Source organism: Engystomops pustulosus, chromosome 6 (genome assembly GCF_040894005.1).
Source record: "Engystomops pustulosus chromosome 6, aEngPut4.maternal, whole genome shotgun sequence".
NCBI classification, from domain to species: Eukaryota; Metazoa; Chordata; class Amphibia; order Anura; family Leptodactylidae; genus Engystomops; species Engystomops pustulosus.
The window spans coordinates 146,479,220-146,503,466 of NC_092416.1; the positions used below are offsets into that span (position 1 = coordinate 146,479,220).

General features: G+C 40.9%; 1 protein-coding gene across 1 annotated transcript; it reads left to right on the plus strand.

Annotated features, from left to right (window-relative positions):
- The first annotated feature begins 16,686 nt into the window (after nucleotides 1-16,686).
- GDF5 (growth differentiation factor 5) lies at nucleotides 16,687-22,251 on the plus strand. Its single transcript, XM_072113666.1, has 2 exons — nucleotides 16,687-17,577; nucleotides 19,277-22,251. Exons 1-2 carry the CDS (start codon nucleotides 16,947-16,949, stop codon nucleotides 20,134-20,136), a joined length of 1,491 nt encoding a protein of 496 aa, XP_071969767.1. The 5' UTR covers nucleotides 16,687-16,946; the 3' UTR covers nucleotides 20,137-22,251.
- The last annotated feature ends 1,996 nt before the right edge of the window (nucleotides 22,252-24,247 follow it).

The window sequence follows — 24,247 nt, forward strand, 5'->3', positions numbered from 1 at the left end:
CAATGGGTGAGAGTGCAATGCATGTTCTGCACATCAAATACACACGCAGAACACGCACGTGAAAAATGCAAATGTGAAAGGGGCCTTATCTGTGGCAATTCTAAGTGTTGGCTGAGTTTAAAAACATGCTATTAAAGTCATCATTGATGAACCCCTTCCACAATATGCAGTTTCCATATTGACCACTAGATGCCAGCACTATATACACCATATACATATTCCCTCCAACCCTGTCAACAAGGACCTTTCATATATATAGTACACAGCATGTAGTAAAAGTTTTAGCTCTATTGCCAGGTGCAAAAACCCCTTCATACAGTAACAAAAGACATGAATATTAAACTTCAAGCTTTGGGTACAGCTTTGGCTCAGATAGGACCTGTATGGAATCTCATTTTTAACCCCTTAACGACAGCTTTTTTTAGTTTTTTCAATTCCATTTTTCACTCACCACCTACAAAAATCTATAACTTTTTTATTTTTCCACATAAAGAGCTGTGTGATGGCTTATTTTCTGCATAACAATTGTAGAGACAGTATTTAATATTCCATGCCGTGTACTGAGAAGCGGGAAAAAAATTCCAAATGCAGTGAAAATGGTGAAAAACACATTTGCAACGTTTTCTTGTGGGCTTGGATTTTACAGCTTTCACTGTGCGCCCCAAATGACATGTCTAATTTATTCTTTGGGTTGCTACGATTACGTGGATACCAAATTTGTATAGGTTTTATAATGGTTTCATACATTTAAAAAAATTAAAACCTCCTGTACAAATTTTTTTTTGTGGATTTTGCCATCTTCTGGGGCCAATAACTTTTTATACTTTGGAGTACGGAGCTGTGAGTGGTGTCATTTTTTGCGAATTTTGATGGCGTTTTCATTGCTATAATTTTTAGGACTGTGTAACCTTTTGATTACTTTTTATTAATTGTTTTATATTTTTCAAAATGGCAAAAAAAATCCATTTTTGACTTTGGACGCTATTTTCCGTTAAGGGGTTAAACGCAGTGAAAAAACGTTATTATATTTTGATAGATCGGGCATTTTTGGACGCTGAGATACCTAATGTGTTTATGATTTTTACTGTTTATTAATATTTATATCAGTTCTAGGGAAAGGGGGGTGATTTGAATTTTTAGGTTTTTGTATTATAATTTTTTTTTTTAACTTTTTTTATTTTTACTTTTACTATTTTTCAGACTCCCTAGGGTACTCTAACCCTGTCTGATCCATCCTATCATATACTGCCATACTACAGATAGCACATTGTAATGAATGGGTTAAAACAAGACAGCTTCGGGCCTTCGTGAGACCCGAAGCTGTCATGGTAACGGATCGCCGCTCCCCGTGACGTCATCGGGGAGCGACGATCCGCGGCAAGATGGCGGAGTGAAAGCACCCGCGATCGGTGCTAGTACCGCTTGCGGGTGTTACCGGTAAGCCTTTGCTGCAATATGCAGCAAAGACTTACCGGCTATGGAGAGGGCTCGGCCCGCGAGCCCTCTCCATGCACCGGGACCCGACTAGTACGGCGCGCGTCGTAAGGGGTTAAAGAACATCTACCATTAGACTGAGTGACTGATGGAAGACTCCTTGTAGGCCTCTTTCACACTTGCGTTGCAGATCAAGTCCGACCAGGATGCGATCAGAGCTCAGTCAGTTTTCAGTCAGAGATTGTTCAGTGTCTCAGTTTTTCATGCACGTTTTTTGGTGTTTTCAATACATTTTAAATGTGTTTTTAGACAACTTGCGTGAGAAAGACTCATGACTATAGTCTACTTTTTCTATGGCAATTAATCGGTGAAAAAACGCTCTGCACTCGCATTGCACTTGTATGTATCTCAGAGTTAAATGCGTTTTTGATCCATCTCCATAGACTTGTATGGTTTTTAACGTATACAAAGATACAATACAACTTTCTTGATCTGGTAGGAACTTGCTATGTACATTGCATCAATGGCATTTACAGGCAAATTTTAAGAGGGGGCAAAGTGCTAACTACAATTTTTCAGAATGTACATTTAGAAAACATATAAGTACCCGTCACATATTTATTCTATCTAATATCACTTGCAAAGAGCAGTTCCTTATTATACAGTTCTATTCTTTTTAGAAGGAAAGACTTTTGTTAACATACAGTTCAGCTCCTGACCGCTCAATATTGGGCACTTATCGTATATACTCGAGCATAAGCCAACCCGAGTATAAGCCGAGGCCCCTAATTTAACCACCAAAAACTGTGAAAACCTATTGACTCAAGTATAAGCCGAGGGTGGGAAATGCATTTGTCACAGCCTCCCAGAATATAGCCAGCAAGCCCCAGTAGTATACAGCCAGCCCCCTTTAGTATATAGCCCTAAGGTGGTCTAGTATTGGATTGTATATGCCTTTTCCTGATACCCTTAAAGGAAACCTACCACTTGAAGTGGCAGGTTTCTGATGGAAATACCGGGCACCAGCTCAGGGTGAGCTGGTGCCGGAGCTTATTTTCGTTAGTGTTTTAAACCGCAGTATCGCGGTTTAAAACACTTTTTAAACTTTATAGCCGGCGCAGGCAGGTACGCGCTCGGCGCTTACCATGCGCGCGGCTCTCATTCACTTCCTATGTAGCCGCGCGCACGGTAAGCGCCAAGCGCGTACCTGCCTGCGCCGGCTATAAAGTTTAAAAAGTGTTTTAAACCGCGATACCGCGGTTTAAAACACTAAGGAAAATAAGCTCCGGCACCAGCTCACCCTGAGCTGGTGCCCGGTATTTCCATCAGAAACCTGCCACTACAAGTGGTAGGTTTCCTTTAATGGTGATGAGTACCATGGTAAGGATGAGTGGTGGTGAGTACCAAGGTTATTGTTAGCCTTTCACAAGTCCTGGCCTTTGTGCCATCTATTAGACAGCACCATTACAAAGGTGAAATTAACTGAAAGTTTAAAAAGTACATACAATTTTTTCAATTTTTTTTAAATAAAAAAACTCCACAACATACCCTGGTTAACCATTTTATAAAAAAATATTCCAGGTCTTCGATGGAGTCCACTGAATCCAGTGAATACATGGTGTATACAGATCCAAAAACAGAAAGAAAAATAACCCTAACTATCTCTAGCCCTTCCAACCCAGCTAACAATAGCCAACTAGACCTGACCCTGTTAACCCTTTCCCTGTTAACCCAATAGAACTAACTATAGCTCTGCTAACTCCATTAACCATAGCCCACTAACCCTCTTAACCCTTTCCCTGCTAACCCTAACCATGTAAACCATAGCCCACTAACCTTATAAATCCATTACCTGCTAACCCTAGGGAAATAATCATAGTCTATTAACCCTAAGCCTAGCCCTACTAGTTGCAAAACATCACTTTAATTGTAATGACTCCTTTCATAGAAATCACACTGAAACATTATCCACTTTAAATTGTGGGATAATGACTAGGGGTCAGCCACAGCTTTATTAAAACCTTAATTTTATAAACAAATACTCACATGATACCCTGTTTCCCCTACAATAAGACATCCCCTGAAAACAAGACCTAGTATAATTTTGTTCAGGCTTAGAAATATAAGAAAATAAGACCTAGCGGCAGCCATTGCAGCAGATCCTCCCGCGCTGTACATTAGTATTAGTAAATCTTTTAGATGCTGCAGAAAGTTGTGACATGGAGAAGAATTCCTGGAAGTAAATCACTGACTATTGTGCTGCAAATGTGATACCAGCAGCTACCAGGATAAGAAGGGTCATTTATAGAAAGTGGTTTTACTATACATGAGAGACTGGGCCCGAAGATTCTAATAGTAATGGAGTCACAAGAAATGCAGCATGAAATTCAGAGTTTGGAGAGTTATAAGTTCAACGATAAATGTAAATTCTTGTTCATGGAAAAATAAGACATCCCCTGAAAATAAGACCTAGTGCCTCTTTAGGAGCAAAAATTAATATAAGACAATGGGGCAGATTTACTTACCCGGACCATTCGCGATCCAGCGGCGCATTCTATGCACAGGATTCGGGTCCAGATGGGATTTATGAAGGCAGTTCCTCCGCCGTCCACCAGGTGGCGCTGCTGCGCTGAAAATCATCTCAACGCGCCGGAATGCACCACCTCGGACCAGGTGAAGGTAAGCGCTTCCCAAGCGACACTTTTTCGGTTTTTAAATGCGGCGGTTTTTCCGAATACGTCGGGTTTTCGTTCGGCCACGCCCCCGATTTCCGTCGTGCGCAAGCCGGCGCCGATGCGCCACAATCCGGGGGCAATTCAGGTACAATCGGCGCAAATCGGAAATATTCGGGTAACACGTCGGGAAAACGTGAATCGGGCCCTTAGTAAATGACCCCCAATGTCTTATTTTCGGGGAAACAGGGTAATAACTTTCTTGTAACCAATATTTACCAACCACCAACAGGGGACCCAAATGATGGTCAAATAACCCCTTAAATAATCGCCTTCTGTGACAATTAAAACACAGGTCCAGACTCATTAACAAAGGGAGGGAAGGAAAGATGATCCAGGAAGAGAATGTTAGAAAAACTTATGTTTGGAATACTGTTCACCAAACTACCACACTGTCTGAGTGCAGGCTGACAGAACAGAGCAAGAGGGCGAGCTAACCCTGCGCTGTTCTACCAACTAGACCCTACCAAGGCAGAAACCCCCTTGAAGGTAGGGAACCTCCTATCTACCCTGCAAGGCCCTGGGAGGTGAGAGGAACCCAAATAGGTTTGTCAGTTGCATTGAGGTGGTACAGACAGAAAACTGCAATGTGGGAGTTAGGACAGTATTCAGACAGGGGGAAAAAACAGGACGAACAGGGATGAAACAAGCGGGGTTGAAGACAGCATGAGAAACCAAAGCAGACACGAGGAAAGAGAACTAAAGAAGTAAAGACACTGAACATAGAAAGGTAAGCAAAACCGCCGGGTCACACCAGAGGGTACGTCAAGGTCAAACCACAAGACAAGGGAGCGTAACCTAACTGGTGAATACACTACCAAGGTGAAGCAAACAATGCTACAGGAGACCAGGAATCCAGCTAGGCTGTAAGTTCCAGAAGGACAAACACTGGCACAGATGGAAGGTCCAGATACAATTTATGCAGCCTGAGATCCACCCCCAGAATCCCATAGGAGCAGGAACCCAGGCTGACTCATAAGACAGACAGCTTAGATTCCCCTAAAGCGCACACGTCCTGGATGTCCGCTGGCCCGTGCGTGCAGCAGGATTAACTCGCTGCGGACCGGGGAGACGTGCAGAAACTCGGGGAGGACCGCTAGCATTGTCAGCCTGGAGGGTAGAAGGACCAGCAGACGCGGTGTCCCTTCCAGCGGACCTGACAGAGAACGAGTGCCTCTTCAGCCTTGCCATTATAGTGTGCTCATCACCGGTATCACCCACTATGATATCCAGCCCACCTTCACATAGTCACTTCTAGAGGAGAGGGAGAATCCTGAGCACCACTTAAAGGAGCCATTTAACTGATAAAATATCACATTTGCTCCCCTCAAACTCCCTATGACCACCCTCCAGCCCAGACAAAGTTGGACTTTGTGTGAAGTCCTCGGACCAGGTAAATAAATGTGCCCCTAAATCTTTTTAAATGGCGTCATTCACAAAGCTAAACAACTCCTCCACAGCTAAAACACAGTACTGCCGGGACAGTTTATTCAGAAGTGACCTGCAAACTCCTCCAAACCTATTCCCTCTGTTCCCTCTGAATTCACTTTGTATAAACCTACCTAGTGATATATACTGTAAGCCCTCAGAGCTATTGGATCTAATAAAGGGGACATTGCGGAAAGTTCACTGTTAATAATAAACTCTCTGCTTTTGAACATCTTTGCACCATTTGCAATTGACCCACAATTTCTAGCAGCAGCAGATGCAGCTACTACAACAAAGTGCATGGTGTGAACCAATCATTTCTAATCAGTCACCCGGCTCCCTCTAGGGAACCATCCCTAACACTCACAAATCCGGAAAAATGCAAGGAACCTTCTCCTGAGCCACCACCTCTGGAAAAAAAACAAAACAGATTGCAGATTCTGTGAGATGCTAGGGAAGGAATGAGCATATGAACTGTAGCACTGATTATCCAAAGCTGATCAAGTTTACGTCCCTCCAGAAGTTAATTACTGTATATACTCGAGTATAAGCTGACCCGAGTATAAGCCGAGACCCCTAATTTTACCATCAAAAACTGGGAAAACCTATTGACTCGAGTATAAGCCGAGGGTGGGAAATGCATTGGTCACAGACCCCCCCAGTATGTAGCCAGAAAGCCCCCAGTAGTATACAGCCTGCCCCCAGTAGTATACAGCACTGCCCCCAGTAGTATACAGCCTGCCCCCAGTAGTATACAGCCTGCCCCCAGTAGTATACAGCCCGTCCCCAGTAGTATACAGCACTGCCCCCAGTAGTATACAGCCAGTCCCCAGTATTATACAGCATTGCCCCCAGTAGTATACAGCACTGCCCCCAGTAGTATACAGCACTGCCCCTAGTAGTATACAGCTCTGCCCCCAGTAGTATACAGCCTGCCCAGCATTAAAAAAAAAAAAGTAAACTTACCGTATATACTCGAGTATAAGCCGACCCGAGTATAAGCCGAGACCCCTAATTTTACCACCAAAAACTGGGAAAACCTATTGACTCGAGTATAAGCCGAGGGTGTAGTTTACAGCCAGCCAGTCCCCCAATGTAGTATACAGCCAGGAAGCCCCCCCAATGTAGTATACAGCCAGGCAGCCCCCCCTACATAGTATACAGCCAGGCAGCCCCCCCCCCCAATGTAGTATACAGCCAGGCAGCCCCCCCCCAATGTAGTATACAGCCAGGCAGCCCCCCCAATATAGTATACAGGCAGGCAGCCCCCCAATATAGTATACAGCCAGGCAGCCCCCCCAATGTAGTATACAGCCAGGCAGCCCCCCCAATGTAGTATAAAGCCAGGCAGCCCTCCCAATGTAGTATACAGCCAGGCAGCCCCCCCAATATAGTATACAGCCAGGCAGCCCCCCCAATGTAGTATACAGCCAGGCAGCCCCCCCAATATAGTATACAGCCAGGCAGCCCCCCCAATATAGTATACAGCCAGGCAGCCCCCCAATGTAGTATACAGCCAGGCAGCCCCCCCAATATAGTATACAGCCAGGCAGCCCCCCCATATAGTATACAGCCAGGCAGCCCCCCCCAACATAGTATACAGCCAGGCAGCCCCCCAATATAGTATACAGCCAGGCAGCCCCCCAATATAGTATACAGCAAGGCAGTCCCCCCAATATAGTATACAGCCAGGCAGCCCCCTGCCAAAAAAAATAAAAAACTTAATACTCACCCTCCGGTGTCCGGATCGTTGGCGCGGGTCCCGATGTTCAGCGCGCGGCTCCCGATCTTCGGCGCGGGTCCCGGCGGCTCCTATTCACTCTTCTTTCTTCTCTGTTCTCTCGCCGGCAGAGTCGCATCCATGCGATCTGCGGCGGGCGCACACTATGATGACGTCATCAGCGGCGACACCGCCGCATCATAGTGTGCGGCCGCCGCGGATCGCATGGATGCGACTCTGCCGGCGAGAGAGCAGAGAAGAAAGAAGAGGAGCCGCCGCACCGAAGATCGGGAGCCGCGCGCTGAACATGGGGACCCGCGCCAACGATCCGGACACCGGAGGGTGAGTATTAAGTTTTTTATTTTTACTTGACTCGTGTATAAGCCGAGGGGAGTTTTTTCAGCACATTTTTTGTGTGAAAAACTCGGCTTATACACGAGTATATACGGTATATACTCCTGGCCCCAACCTGCAGCGCTGCTCCCCCGATGTCTGCGCAGGTCCTCTTCTGGCTTCCGCGCCCGTGTTCTCTCCTCTCTAACTTCGCGTTGGGCGCCGCCATTGTTCTCCCCTGGACGGCGCTTAGTATGATGCGCCGCTGCTGACGTCATACTAGGCGCCGCCTGGGGGAGAAACATGGCGGCGCCCAGCACGAAGATTAGAGAAGACAGAAGACGGCCGCGGGAGCCAGAAGAGGACCTGCACAGACATCGGGGGAGCAGCGCTGCACGTCGGGGCCACCGGAGGGTGAGTATATAAGTTTATTATTTTTTAAATATTTTTTATGACTCGTGTTGACTGTATGACTCGTGTATAAGCCGAGGGGACATTTTTTCAGCACATTTTTTGTGCTGAAAAACTCGGCTTATACACGAGTATATACGGTATTTTCACTGAATAAATAAAAGATAATAAAAAATTACTTTTATTAGTATTGTTTAAAAAATGCCAAAATAACCTTGTAAAATGATCAATAGAACAATTGGCCCTTAAATGAGACCCATACACTTACTTTCTACCGGCCTCTCCTTTTAAGTTGTATTTATAATATCCAGTACACCCATAAGGTAGGCTAACTGGTATTAACAACTGACAACATAGGCCATTAGTATTAATGAAGACTATTCTAGTCTATAGACCCTAATAAGGACGCGTTTCTTAATTTCACTCACATTTTCTTTATTATCTAAAAATTCTTTTCAGGTCAGACTAGATTGAAATAATAGTGTATGACAAGAGGATGGACGTTTGATGGTCGTATGTTTCTTACATTCATAACCCCTTCCTTCCCTGTCACTTACACAGGAGCCCACACTTAGACCATTCACACCCAAATGCAGCCTATTCTGGCTATAGGTTTCTTTACATGTGATTTTTTTATTATTGGGAGCTCAATGTATCTTTGCAGCATCGTCACATGTCCGTTAAGAGTGGTCCAGCATGTGATATAATAACATCAGTGATTATAGGCCATTGCATTAAAGGGAACCTACCACCACAAATCTACCTATAAAGGTAGATCGGGTGGTAGGTGGATCAATAGGACTTGAGGAGAGACCTTTTAAGGGCTAATCCTCACGTCCCCGCACTGTTTTGTGAACTTATATAAAAGGTTTATGCTAATTTTGTTATGCGGCTACTGGGGCGTGGAGTAGCCGCAGCTGTGGCTACACGGCGCGGCTACTCCACGCCCCAGTAGCCACTTTACCCCTCCTACCCACAATCTTCGGCGCGCAGCTCCTTGCAGCTGCGTGCCCTCGTCCGGCGATCCTGCCGTCTGCGCAGGCACAGAACAGCAGGCCCGCGCCTGTATCGGAGCAGGGACGTCCCATGCCGGAACATTAGATATAGCCTGCACCAGTTCTTCATGTAAGATTTCTATGCAAACGCTTAATAAAGTGTGACCAAATCTATAGTGGTTCACATATGTCAATGTTCTACTTGTGTTATTCCCATTAATAATACTGTTATTGTTAAATTGTTCTGTCTTATCTTTTAATAAATAAAAGAACAGGCGTTCTGTAGAACCCCAAGCCATTTGGAAATTGCTGCGCCAGGCTATTAATAATAGTTGCTTAGCATTCCAATGTGTTTTGCACTTTTTCCACTAGATGTCACTAAGCTTCTATGTAAATTATCAAATGGGAAAATCATAGGAAAAGTAAAAAAATTAACTGTAGCCTAAAAATATTTGACTATAATTTCAGTAATATTGATAAGAACACCTCTTACTGTTTCAGGACTGTCCAATATTATGAATTACCAGAGGAAGCAGGATGTATGATAAATCTCCCCCTTTATTGCTCTACTTCTGGCCTCCCCCCTTGTTGGCCTCCATTGTTATCTTTATCACTCTTTACTAGCACAACATCATGTAGATGGTCTCCACTGCCCGGTGTCAATGGCTTATGTTCCTTTTGGATTGGGTAAAGGAGAAGCAGGACCAACAGCACAAATTGCACACAGGATGAAAACAAATGAAGTGCAGAAGTAACTTAAAATGTTACTACAGACATATACAACTAATTGCAGATGTGAGGATGTGAGATTGGGCTATAATGCAGCGTTTCAAGTATTTATTTCAGGACTTTGATATTAAATTGCTCATTCATATCAGATTGGTGAAAATCCGACACCCATGACCCATAAGAATGACCTGATTCTGACTGCCTGTGGAATGACCGTATTTTTCGGACTATAAGACGCACCCCAGGTTTAGGCTTCCAAAAAAGGGAAACATATATTTTACACTAATTAAAATATCTCTGTTGGTCGCACTAAAGCACAGCACACACAGACATACATTTACACAGACAGCTCTGCATCATCCATAGTTACACACACACAGCTCTGCATCATCCATAGTTACACACACACAGCTCTGCATCATCCATTTAGATATACACACACATACTTCCCCCATTCCCCTTCCTCTTACCCTGTCCCAGCGCAGTATGGCAGTATCAGACCTGTGGTGTTGTAAGAAGCATGTGATCAGTCACATGATTCTGACATCACCGCAGGTCCTGTACCTGGAGGCAGACTGAGAGAGCAGTAGGGAGGCTCCTCTCTGGGAGATCGGGTGCAGCTCTATGTCAGGGCATCACACGACCTCCATTTCAGGTTAAGGAGGGTCTGGCAGTGCTGGATCCTCCTGACCTTCACTCTATAAGGTCCCTTCCACACTTGCATTGCAGATCACGTCAGAGTTTGTTCAGGGTGCAATCAGGGTTTGGTCAGTGAAAAACTGACATTTTGCATCAGAGTGCAATCAGTTTTCAGTCAGAGTTTGTTCAGTGTCTCAGTTTTTCACACGCATTTTCAATGCAATTTCAATGCATTTTTCACACGCAGGTAATGTACGTGAAAGGACTCAGGGCTGAGCTCTATCTTTTCTATGGCAATTGATGCATGAAAAACGCATTGCACTTGCATTGGACCTGCAGGTGTCTCAGAGTGCAATGCGTTTTTGATGCGTCTCCATAGACTTGTCCGGTGCGTTTTTCACGCGCGTGACTTGCAAAAGTAGAGCATGTCGAGATTTAAACGCGCATTAAAAAGAACGCGCGTGTGTGCATGAAAAAAAATGCAAGTCTGAAAAGACCCATTGATTACAATGGGTCAGAGTGCAATGCAAGTTCTGCGCGTGAAAAGCATGCGCAGTTAACGCACGTGAAAAACGCAAGTGTGAAAGATTTTCATGCTTAAAAGTGCGTCTTATAGTCCAAAAAATACGGTACAACATAAATTAAAGTCAACAGAACAACTCCGATCTCTTTGTAGTGGCTGGCCTGGGAACTGCACCTGAGTCCCTAATCCAGTGATGGCCCAGACTTCAAGCTAAAGCCACATATTTATTGCAAAGTGCCAGCACTGCAATTTAAGCAGTAATTTATTTCTCCTTGATCATTGACAACTTTCAATCGTTCAGCCTCCTAAGGACACCAACGCATTTGAAAGGAGGAAGGCAAATTCATCTATCATTGTAGGAAGGTTCTGCAGGCAGATTCTGTGAGTTCTGTCTGGTGAACTTCATTCTGGGGTAATGGCCTGGGGGCCCACAGACAGGGCTCCGAGTGCCACCTCTGGCACCAGTGCCATAGGTTCGCCACCACTGCCCTAATCACTCCAAAGTGGTGAGCTTTACTATACATAGATTGGAACTGGTACTCCAAAGGCAGCTGATTCTTAGGGGTTCTGAGTATCAGACCCCCACAATGTGATATATATCAGTTACCATATCACAATCCTGGATAACCATTTACAGCACAATTTATCTACTCACTTTACATGTGTGTTTTAATAGATATCTGTATTTCCCCAAAATTGTATTTATATTTTACTTATAACTTTATCATCCTCTTTATTATATCCCCGGAATTAAAGTGACAAATGAGCTTTCCATTCCCTATGTTTATATGATAGTCTGACAATGGTGGCACTGGTTGGATGTTACTAGATTGAATAGAGACAAGCCCAAAGACTGAGATATGTTTCATATTTTTCCTGTGTGTCTTGTGTGATCACACTGTTCCATGATCCTGCTATCTAAAGACAGCATGGACCACAAAGCAATACCCTTGGGCTCAATTGCTGTGATATGCTGTTATATCAATCCCAATAAAGTTTGTTACATTAAGACAAAATTTAATTGTATCTAATTCTGCTTTCCTACCCTTTCACCCGGTCTTAAAGGGGAGGGATAATTGTATGCTCTACTGCTCTACTAGAGTGCCAAGGTCAGATAAACTTTGATCTTGGGCATTAACTCCTTGTATGCAGTGGATTATAGCCACCACAGCATATATGGGGTCATAGAGCGAATGACATTTGCAGTGCACCACAGTTACATGGAAGTGGTTCCTTAAGTTTTCTGCCTGCACCATATTGTAAAAAAAGAAATATTAGGAAATTGTTATCAAAATCAAGCAGTATAAATCAGGGATACTCACTCATAGATCCAGGCACTGTTACTGTGGAAATCTTCTTATATGTGTTATATATGGCCCCCTTCCTTCTAAAAACAACACTTAAAATTATGCTAATGAGCCATACATCTATAGCATAACTTTAAAAGTTGATTTTAGAAGGAAGAGGCTATGGATTGCAAATATAAGAAGATTGCTCTAGTCACAGTGCCTGGCTCTATGAATAAGTGTCCCTGGTTTATCCATGCTTGATTTTTATTAACTTCCTTTAAAGAATTATTAAAAAATCATTTTGATGATTGAAATGTCCCAAATCGCCCAAGCTCTACATCCCTTATTTTAAATATCCCACAAATGGATCTTTCCCAAAAAATAATAATACAAAATATTAGATTACACTAAAAATATCAGATCTGCCCACGGAAAAAGCACATACAAAAATGTTAATCCCTTAGTGATGTTAACACAATAAAGTAATTGTGTAATAAAAAAAATAATTTTTAACGCCTTACTTTATAATTTTACTCAGTTTTATTGCAGAGTGTGGGCGTGGGCTCTCTAACCAAATACATTATGATCCCTCTAGTGCTGTGAGATAAAGTGTGCTGACAATGTGGTTAGATTATCAGGGTCCAGGTTTATATACACTTTCATTTACCTACGTTGTACTAGTATCTTACACATAGATAAGAGAGATAATGAGATCCATGAGAAGAACATAACACACAATGACACTCTTAGCTCTGCTAACTCACTTATAACACACACAGTTCTGTTATATACCTCCCTCCCCCTCCCTCTCCCCTGGATAAAGATCTTATCTGTCTGTAGCTTGTATCTTTACTCTCCTCATAATGTGATGTGTTGCTTGCCAGCAGAAAGTCAGCATCTGTGTGTGAGCCAATCCTGTAATGCAAGGGTGGGGGCTAGGGGCTGAGCACAGCGTTAGACAGAAGACCAAAATGTCTGCCGAACCTAAACTCAGAAGATCCAGGGTTGGGTTTAGGGGCAACCAAAATTGTGTACACCAGGACTGATAGAGACAGGTTGGAATTATATCTGTGAAATGCACAGGCCTTTAAAACCTCTGTTGTGACATTGTGATGTCACAACAGATGCTTTAAACGCCTTTGATTGGCGTCCGACTGCTGTCTTTGCCCCAAACCCCTGATGACGCCATGCTAGGTGGTGAAATATGTCAGGGGGACAATATTAGGTTTTAACACAGGTAGTGAGGGATAGCTGTTGAATCAATAGGGCTAAGCTAGCCAGTAAATTGTCGTTTATGAATGGGTTGTGATGCAAGTGGGAGAAAGAGGAGAAAGAGGAGTCAGCAGCAATCCAATGGGGCTAAGTTAGTCAGTGAATTGTTGTCTGTGTATGGAACGTGATATATGAGGGACAAAGGATATAGGAAAATAGGGGCTAATAAAGTCCCCAATGAGATAGGTGTAAAGAGACACATTAGAGCAAGTCTATAGGACTGAGACAAAACGATAGATAACAGTCTTTGTCAACCAGAGTCTAAGGATTAGGATACCTGTATCGACAGTGGGGCTTATTTACTAAGGGTCATGGATTGCACTTTCGTCTGACTGTTTGCTGTTTTCGTGATTTGCGCAGCTTTGACAGGTATTTAACAGGGGTTTGCGCTGGGATTGTGTCGCACGCGATCAGTTTTTGCCGCAGCTGTGCTGGCTTTCATGTGGCGGAAATCGGGGGATGGCCAATCGGACAATCCGACTGATTCAAACTGAGCGCGGGATTTAACTTTAAAATTGTTTGGCAAGACAATGCACTTACATGCACCAGGAAGAAGAAGGTGATCTCCGGCGGGGAAGCGACACATGCAGGATATAAGGTGCAAGATCTTAGTAAATTGCGTCAGAGTGTATTATCTTCTCCCCCAGTGTGTAAACCAGTGAATGCTTAACTGACTGCATCATACTGACCCCCCCTCCCCTATCCCTCTCTAAAACTCCTGCTCCCCTTCACTTGAGAAGTTATCTCAATGAAAGGATAAGAAAAATGCCTCATCCGTGACAAAGGAAATAGCCACTAACGGGCATATCACAAAGAAATATTTCCAACAGCTAGTTCCTGATTCCTGATAATTTTAAAATCCTACTGTTCTAGTGTTCTCTGCCAAATGTTTTAAAATAAAGGTTATATTTTAATTACCGCTAAACTGGGTTAAACTGGCCTTACTGAATTTTTGTTCTTAGTGATTCAGCACAATACAGCACATCTTCCATTGTGGGCACTGCAATATAAATGTGAACTTGCCTAAAGAAACCCTGAAGCTGCCAAAGATTGAGCCGCTACACTTGCAGTGATCAACTGTAAAGCTGCTATGAACTGAAAGATGTCACTTCTTTTGGTGTCTCCTCACAGGTCAAAACCCAACAGGTCGAAGCAGATCCTCTATACTTCCACAGGAGCATAGGACCAAAAACTAGAAGGAACAGAGTAATGGGGCACATTTATTAAGGTTCCGGAAACCGCATTTTCGTCGGGTTTTGCAATTTTTTCAGATTTGCCCTGAATTGCCCCGGGTTTTCGGCGCACGAGATCGGATTGTGGTGCATCGGCGCCAGCTTGCATGCGACACAAATCGGGGGGCGTGGACGTCGGACAACCTGACTGATTCGGACAAACCGCGGAATTTATAAACCATATTGTGTCGCTAGATCAGCACTCACATGAACCGGGAAGAAGAAGGTGAACTCCGACGAACCTCAGCGGGGGAAGCAACACATGCAGGAGCTCAGGTGAATCGCGTCAGCTCCAAATCCTCATTGGACATTGCGGATTGGTGGCATCAACGGGACGGGTAAGTAAATGTGCCCCAATGTGTGTTTTTCCCACCAGGTTTTCTAGAATTCATGGAAAACCCCTTTAAGTAGTTTTGGTGCCTGTTTATAAGTGAAGAGGCCTAAATTACTTTTGTAAGTAAATTTTGGCAAGTAAATTACTATATGAAATGTATGTGGACATTTATGAGGCTTTTAGAAGTTTTATAAGAAAGCAGCCAACTATCTTCAATTCTTTTAAAGGGAACCTGTCATCCGGATTTCACATTTTGACCTAATGACAGATTACCATAAGCTATTTTTATGTTAATTCATTTTATGTTAATTAATTTTCATTCATATAAAAGTATAGCTGCAAAGGGTCAGTTCAAGTCTATATGAGTGAGGGGGGAGGAGGGAGCTGGAGTGAGGGGGAGCACTTGCAGAGTTTTGATGACACAGGATTAAATCAGAGGGATCCATGACTTAATCATCTATGCTGGCAAGGAGCTAGGTATATTTTTATATACTGAATGGACTTAGGAGTGTTAAAAGAAGAATACTAATTAGTGTTAAAAAGCCTGGGGGAACCTGTCTTTAGGTTAAATTGCAAAATCCTGGTGACAGGTTCCCTTTTAGGGAAGTGTTTGTTTACTTCATGTTCACTTTATGAAGTGATTATCCTCAAAGAGTTAAAGTCAGGACCGGAGACTATACTATATAAATAAAGATTATTTTTATCTATTATTACTAGACACTACTGCTAGTGCAGTTCCCTAATATAAGAAGCAGCACCATAGGCGAACCCTCAGTGGAGTTCTCATTTTAGTTGTAGACTGCAGGGGACACTGCTGCTCAATATCTTGGGAGCAAAACATCTGGAAAATCCTGAGTGTATTTTATATGAAACAGGGACATTTTTCCTCTTAAATTTTCATTTATTCATTGCTGCGTTACTTAATTTTATAGATGATTTTATAAAGTATTTTGAAAGTGTTACAGCATTACCACATTAACATGTCATTTCACTTCACTTTTTAATAGTATTCAAAAGCGGAGCCAAAATATTCAGAGAAATAATAAAAAAAAAAAATTAAAGTCATTAATACTAATAACATAACTGCTTGTTATCTGTGTATCTGAGAAACTAAGTACTTGCTAAGTGTTCTCGTATTAGAAGTCTTCTAATTAACGCAAGAAAAGATTACTTCTATTTATATTGTAATTCCCCCAAGGTTCACGTAAGGTTAATGCAGACCCTTTGCCTCTTTAAATGACATAATTTGACGTTTCGGTCCTATAGAATGGTTTCACATAGAGCATGAGTCACGTTAATGGAAAGGTTAAAGATTTTTTTTTTTTTTTTTAAGAAATATATCGCACTTAAATTAGTTTAGACAGCATGACATCAGAGAGTAATTAAGTTGGTTTTGGTTGGAATTCCGGTTCCAATTCCTGAGTTCAGGTTTGTAAAAGATTTCTGAGCACCTGCAAGACGCTGTGTGTGAAATATTTTCACTGGAAAGGATTCAAATCTTTAAAAAAAAAGGGTTTTACACAGAGGCAGAGCATTACGCCATTCTTCCTCCTTGGAAAAAAAACTCTCAGATTTAAACAAGACTCCTTCAAGTATTCAGACAGTTTTGAAGCAGAAAAGCGGGAGGTAAACTTTACCTTTCAGGAGCAAGTACTTCACAGCTGCTCACTGGAGAAAAAAGATTAGAGCCGAATTCATGTTAGTTTCCACTATGGGACTGGATAACAACATAAAGCAAACAGATTTAAAGAGGAAACTGAGAAGAAAGCTGTTCTTGCTAGCACTGGTGTTTCATTTATTTCATGTTTTCGCATGCCTGTTTGGTGGACCCTTTGCTTTTTTTTTCTTCTGTGATGTTCAAAGGAAAATCAGAACATGAAAATACTGAGATTTATCCCTTTACTGCTTTGGTTTCTGACTTGGGACTATTTTGATTTAGTCCCTTTGGTACTGGGCCTTTCTGAACAAGGACAAACCCACCCAGGAGCTAAAGTAGGGATTCCTGTAGCAGCAGGGAAAGAGAAGGTCCCTCTACAGAAGCTCAACTCAACTAGAGTTGGAAATGCCGGTCATGGAGTTGGTCTTGCAAAGGCTAGAACTAAGAGTCCTATTATTCAAACCAGGGTTCTTCAAGCTAAGACTGAAGAACCAAAAAAGGACGCTTCAAAAAGACCTTCCCTGGAAAACAAAGGTGGAATCATTGAAAATAAGCAACCTGCAGCAACACTTGTGAACGCAAGGCCACTACTCCTTGGTGGAAAGGCCGCAACCAAAATTGTCAATGTCCATGCAGATTCCGCTGGATTCAAACCAAAAAAGCCTTCAAACCCCATTCCAGAGAAGGAACAAAAGGACGCTTTTAAGCATCCTCTCATTACTCCCCATGAGTACATGCTATCACTATATAGAACTCTGTCTGATGCTGAAAGAAGAGGCATGAATGGGAGCCTGAAACTTGAAGCAGGGTTAGCCAACACTATCACCAGTTTTATAGACAAAGGCCAAGGTAAGAATTTGCCGGTTCCAAAGAGACCTTTTGATATTTACAAGTAGAAAGTATAAATGGATACATTTGGTAACAATGTGCACAAACTTGTATGGATCTTGTATGACACCTTTTACTTTATCAATATGTTTTATATTCTTCCTTATTTTGAGTAGAAACTATTTAAAATATGTATATGATTTTTTTTGGATCATATTTGGCTAAATGCTTCTCTGCTGTCAGAGAACATAAAGGCTCTTACTTCTGCACCTGTTAAAAAAGGGTCACTCTTCAATTATCCAGGATAGGTTGTTATGAGTATATTCCAGGGTTTAGAGTTATTTTTTTATTGCTTATCTATTGTATGTCTAATAAATTATTGTTCCATGTCTACGTTTTTATCACATAATCTGGCAACTTTTTTAAAATTAGTTTACGGAACGTATTTTGAGCAGTAACCCTTTAAGACCAGGCTCTTTGAGGCAAATCCTGGAAATCCAATATTTTCAGGGTTTTACCAAATTGATTTTCTTACATAAATATTGATATTTTTCTGACACGTTTCTGCCAGTATTTGAATATATATCATCTTCTTGAGCGGCTTAAGGTCTAAGATTGTTAACAAGGTGTAATCATCTAAATGTTGATTCATTCTAATATAATTAGAAGCTGCAGGGTTATTCTGCACAGGAACTGTGTGTGATTGTATGGCTTGACAGAAACCTTCTCCGCTTCCCAGTGAAAATAAACAAATTGTCTGCTCCTCTAACGTAACAGACTTATAGCAAAGAAAAAACTTCTGTAACAGACAAACATTGTTCTTAAGGCTTAAAGGGAAGACTGGCTTAAAGACTGGCTTAAAGTCAGAACCTACATTTTACCCACTTCACAATTTTTGTAAAAGGCTAGTTGTAAAATGTTCCTTAATAATGAAATATTTTCCTCTGCAGTCAAAGTAGGATAATATGATCCTTCATGTTTTTAATTAAAACCAATTTCAAGTACTTTGCTAGCGTGCAGGACATGTAAGAGCTCAATGGAGTCATTTTTAGCAAAGTATTGTATATTGCATATTATAAACACCTGCAGCTAATAAAGCGTCAAGCACTTTGGATCCTGCAGTGCAGTAAATCATGTGAATTTCCCCATTATATATGCCCTTAATCATAGCAGTGAAAACAAGCAAACAGATTCCACAAGATTTGTGCCCCATGTCTAGAGGAAATTGATGTTCCAGTAACACAGCACATTATGACCATAAAGGTAAATGGCCCAATTACTAATGACTGTACTTAATATCACAGTGCTGATCTGTAGAATTGCCAAAAGTCTGCAATTTTACATTGAAAACATGTGACAGAACCATATGTAGCCATTGGCCACTGGAAAATGAAAGCCATTAAGGCTTAAGACACTCTTACACCTATTAAAAGTCAAATAAAAAATAGAAACAAAAAAAAATTAAACCATTTAATTTGATCTAAAACAAAATATAAAATCTGAACTCTGTACAGTATGTATTCCATGTGTGTCACTGTTCTTTTACTGGATCTACCAAAAAAACCTGTGACAAAATGTTTTAAAATAAAAAGTTTTAGGTGGTGCTTATGTGACACCATTTTTGTCTCCATTTTCCAAAATATTATATGCTATTTCTCTATGATTACATTGCCATTCTAACAATTGATCCATAACATATTTCTTTCTTTTTTTTTTAAAGATGAACGGATGACTGTGACCAAAAGACAAAAATATGTATTTGACATCAGTGCTCTAGAAAAGGATGGTTTGCTGGGCGCCGAACTACGTATTTTAAGAAAGAGACAGTTCGATTCCAAATTTCAGTTATCTGGAAAATTTTCACAGATAAAATTATACGTTTGTCCAGCAAACAAGAAGCCAGCTACTCTCCTGGATTCTCGAGCCCTCAGCAACAGCGACACACCAAAGTGGGAAGTTTTTGATATTTGGAAACTTTTCAAAAACTTTAAGAACTCTGCTCAACTGTGTTTTGAACTAGAAGTGTTAGAAAAGGGTAAACCCGTTGATTTGAAAACTGTGGGATTCAACAGGACGGGCCGGCAGACTAATGAGAAAGCTATTTTTCTTGTCTTTGGTAGGACCAAGAAGAGAGATTTGTTTTTTAATGAAATTAAAGCCAGGTCTGGCCAAGATGATAAAACTGTCTATGAGTATTTATTCAACCAAAGGAGGAAGAGAAGGGCTCCATTTCCAGCGCGAAAGAGGCCCAATAAGAATTCCAAAGCCAGATGTAGCAAAAAGCCCCTTCATGTGAACTTTAAGGACATGGGGTGGGATGACTGGATTATTGCACCTTTGGAATATGAGGCTTTCCATTGTGAAGGTCTTTGTGAATTTCCTTTGCGATCTCACTTAGAACCAACAAATCATGCGGTAATCCAAACTCTTATGAACTCAATGGACCCAGAAACTACACCTCCTACATGCTGTGTTCCAACAAGGCTGAGTCCAATTAGCATACTATACATAGACTCTGCCAACAATGTGGTCTACAAGCAATATGAGGACATGGTTGTTGAGTCTTGTGGTTGCAGGTAGCAAGATATGTTACAGCATATGCCTCTACGTGACTATACCAAACGAGAAGAGCACAGAACTGAGGTGCAGGAATATGATGCACTTTGAAAAATTACCACTGTATAAAATCCATATGACATATTGAACTATTACTCCAAATATAGTAAATGGATAAAACTTTCAAAAAAGAAAAAAATTTGGAAGAAACTTAGTTATGAATTGTGCACAGATGCATGATTGAACTGATAACAAATCTGAACAATAAAGGAATATTTAGAGATGGCAATAATAATGTTCTGGTTCAGTTTTTGTAAAAATATACCAAAAACCTAAATAGCATAAACTGTTTTCTAAGGTAAACAACTTCCAAATAATAGGTTTTTTAAGGTTTATTACAAGATATGAAATAAAATGTAAAAATGTAGATTTGTTGGCACCTTGTTATGTTACTTGTTTTGAGAAAATATATAGTGATTTCATAGCTAATTCAAGAAGAAATCTTGAAAAGTTGCAGAGGAGTTGAAATTAATGTAAAATTTGCCTGAATATTTATGAATATTCATGAATACATGTCTTAACTAATACTTCAAAATGGGTGTTGTTACTACAGGCGGTCCCCTACTTAAGGACACCCGACTTACAGATGACCTCTAGTTACAAACAAGCCTTTGGCTGTTAATAATCTACTGTACTTTAGCCCTGGGCTACAATAAACAACTATAACAGTTATTAAAGGTGTCTGTAATTAAGCTTTATTGTTAATCCTGATTCCTATGACAATCCAACATTTTTAAAATCCAATTGTCACAGAGACCAAAAAAATGTGTCTGGAGCTACAATTATAAAATATACATTTACGATTTACATACAAATTCAACTTAAGAACAAACCTACAGAACCTATCTTGTACGTAACCCCGGGACCGCCTCTATTTTACTTTCCTCTACATATAATTTTCCCTATATAGATAACTGAAATTACATTTGGATTTTGGAACATATTAGGTATTTTTGTACTACTCATACAATTGTCAGCTCAAGTTCTGTACCAGGTTTGAATTCTAATGTAAACCTTAGAGTACAAAATAACCCTAATTATAAAGCTTAAATGTTTGAAACACCCTTTTATGAAAATTAACTCATGTTTTGGCTAAAAAAAATAAATGTGTATATATAAAGAAGTTAATCAATTTTGCTCTATGATAAGGTTAAATGACTTGTTTTGTATAAATATATGTATAGTATTATAAAAACTGGAAGCGCTCCAAACTACCCAGGGTCCATGCAACAGTTTAGCCCCAAATATGGCTCCACTATAGGGGCTGTTCTTATATGTGCCCTTGGACTATAGAGTATCCCACATTTGTAGTGCCACCATTTTCACACTTGACTCCATTAATAGATGAACTGAGTCAAGTGTCTATGCACAAAGTCACGTCTACTTGTATATTAGGTAGGAAAGGGCTATTGTATTGCATAGAGCAATCAATCTATTTGGAGCCATTATGTGATTAATAGTTTATTAATCTCTAATCTCTAGCTTATATCGGTTCTATGACCCTATAAGCAGAAACTGCCTTCAGCACTTTGGTAATAAAGTCTACTAGAGAGTCTCAGACTTAGAAATGAAATATTTTTTCTAATTGTTTTTTTTATTTTTCAATTTTTACAAAGTTACTTTTTGAAATGTTATTTAAAAGGAACCACTACTCTTCATTAAAGGGTGCAAAGAGTAAGGGGTATGTCCATAGAGCATAAACTGTAATTTAGGTAAAGTGATAATCCAAGCACAAAAATATACAAAAAATAGCTTTTAGTGGATTGTAAGGCTGCAATATAGTTCATAGATTTAGAATGATTTAACGTCCTATAATCGCCTGAAAGAATAAAATAAATTATTGTACAGTACTGGCATATAAATATATACTCCGTCAATTGTTACTGTGGATAACGGTGTTTGTCACCCTTTAAAAGTTTTGAAAAATAAAAATGTAAAAATTAACAAATAAAAATATTATTCAGACTCTCAGCTAAAAGCATTAAGCTTGTCAAGGAGCGATGTTATTAATCATGTCAAAATATTCATTTTAATATTATTGGTACTTTAAGCCAATCACTTTTTATTTCATCACTTTTTGTAGAAATATTTTAAGGGTGAACAATTAAAATTCTGTATTTTGTATTCAGTGTCTTACTATTATTATACTTGTTTTGCCCGGGTTGTGCTCTCCATTGGAATAAATTTAAACCCAAGATATGAGTCTGAAATGCTTGGTGCTTTTGGACTGATGTTAACTTTCCAACTGGGAGTAACTAAAGTAATAATCATTATTTCATCTTCCATACCACATCAGCCTTGTGGTTCTGTGCGCTACAGAACTGGAGATACATTCAGTTAAAGATTTCCACCTTTTGTTATCGTTTCACTGGTTCTGCAACTCCCATGTGAAAAGCATGTTTTTAGGTGCTATAAAACCAAAGAAAGCCCCCCCATCTGAAGAACAACCCCCCTGCAACCTCTAAGCTTAAACCATCTCAAGTAAATATGATTCATGATTTCACATTAGGGATGCTAGAAAGAACACGAGGGGACTAGTAGTTTAAAGGAAATTTACCAAATGGGTGCAGTGCTTCTAAACCAAACACACATGCTGGCCTGGGCCTCCTGAAGCAGGATCTGTAATTCTTTTTGCTTCTAATAGCTTAGTTTTTGATAAAAAAAAAGTCTATTAGCATTATGCAAATGAGCCTCAGCGGCTCTTGGCTAAGGCACAGAAACCCCTTCTGGCTCTGTCGTCTGCTAATTATTCACGCCTCCATTCTGAGTTGTCTTCTGCTTTCTTTTATGGAGGTGTGAATTATCAGGTGACTTAGCCAGAAGGGGCTGTGATAAACCCAAGAGCCTTTGAGGATAATTTGCATAATTGTAAAATATATTTTTCTCAAAAACAAAGCATAAAGAAGAACAGTTCCTAATTCAGGAGGCACACGCCAGCATGTAACTGTGCTTGGTTTAGAAGCATTGCACCCATGTGTTAGATTTCCTTGAATGGGGTAAAATCTGGTGAAAGCTTCTCCTTCAGCTTCTTTCACACAAACATATGCGGCGGGGTGAGAGATCCTCACCCCTGCCCTCTCAATAGGAAGATGTGCTGCCAGGCCATACGTACGGCGAAAGATAGAGCACACTCTATCTTTTTTCCCAGGAACGGCACAGTATGGTGGCACATGTATGTGCTCCCCTTACCGCGCTCTGCCATTTGTACAGCTAATTTACGGCCACCATATATGGTCATCTGAAAGGGGCCTTAAAGTGACAGAATATACAGACAACAATGTACATTAAATCATTTTTTTCCTAAATGTTTGATATCTGTCCTGGCCAGTTTAGAATAAGTTGTAAGATTCTGTTAGGTGCCTCCATTGTAGATATCAGATTAATCAAAAAGAAAGACCTAAATTGAAGCCCTTCTGACCCTATTATTGTCAGTGGGATGTTTTGGGCTCCATTAATACATATGTACACATATGTCATATATATACATATGTCTGGTTCTTACTAATGGTTGGCGGTGCGGCTGGTCGAGCATCAAAAACAGTACTCGGCAATCTCTGACACTCCGACAGTGAAATGGAGTGCCTGATTTACTCAAGCGCTGCATAATTTCCAACATTGCCATACTATTGAATGAAGTGGCAGGACACGTATACAATCTGCTACTCCATCAACTTGTGAAAACAGGAGCCCTATTTTCCAGGTTGCTGGATGCTCCAGCCATTGGATCCTCACTGATCAACCTGTGAATAGGTGTAAACTTGCAAACTTGGTACAACCCCTTTAAGCCTAATAGCTTATTGAGATGCCACTCCTCTTCTTAAAATAAGAGTTTCTTTTCATGAACCTCTACATACATAAAAAAACAAAGAGCACCCTACTATGTCACATATTACTTCATCCTGTATAAAAACTTCTTATCCATGATGCCTAGTAGTCAAACCAACTCGAAAAGAGCATTGCAAACATGAGCCAATGGCAATACCCTGAAGCAGCTCCCATGAGTCCAATCACTTTCTTGGACAAACACCATGAAACAAGAGTACATTGGAGATCCCATCAACAACAACCATGGCTG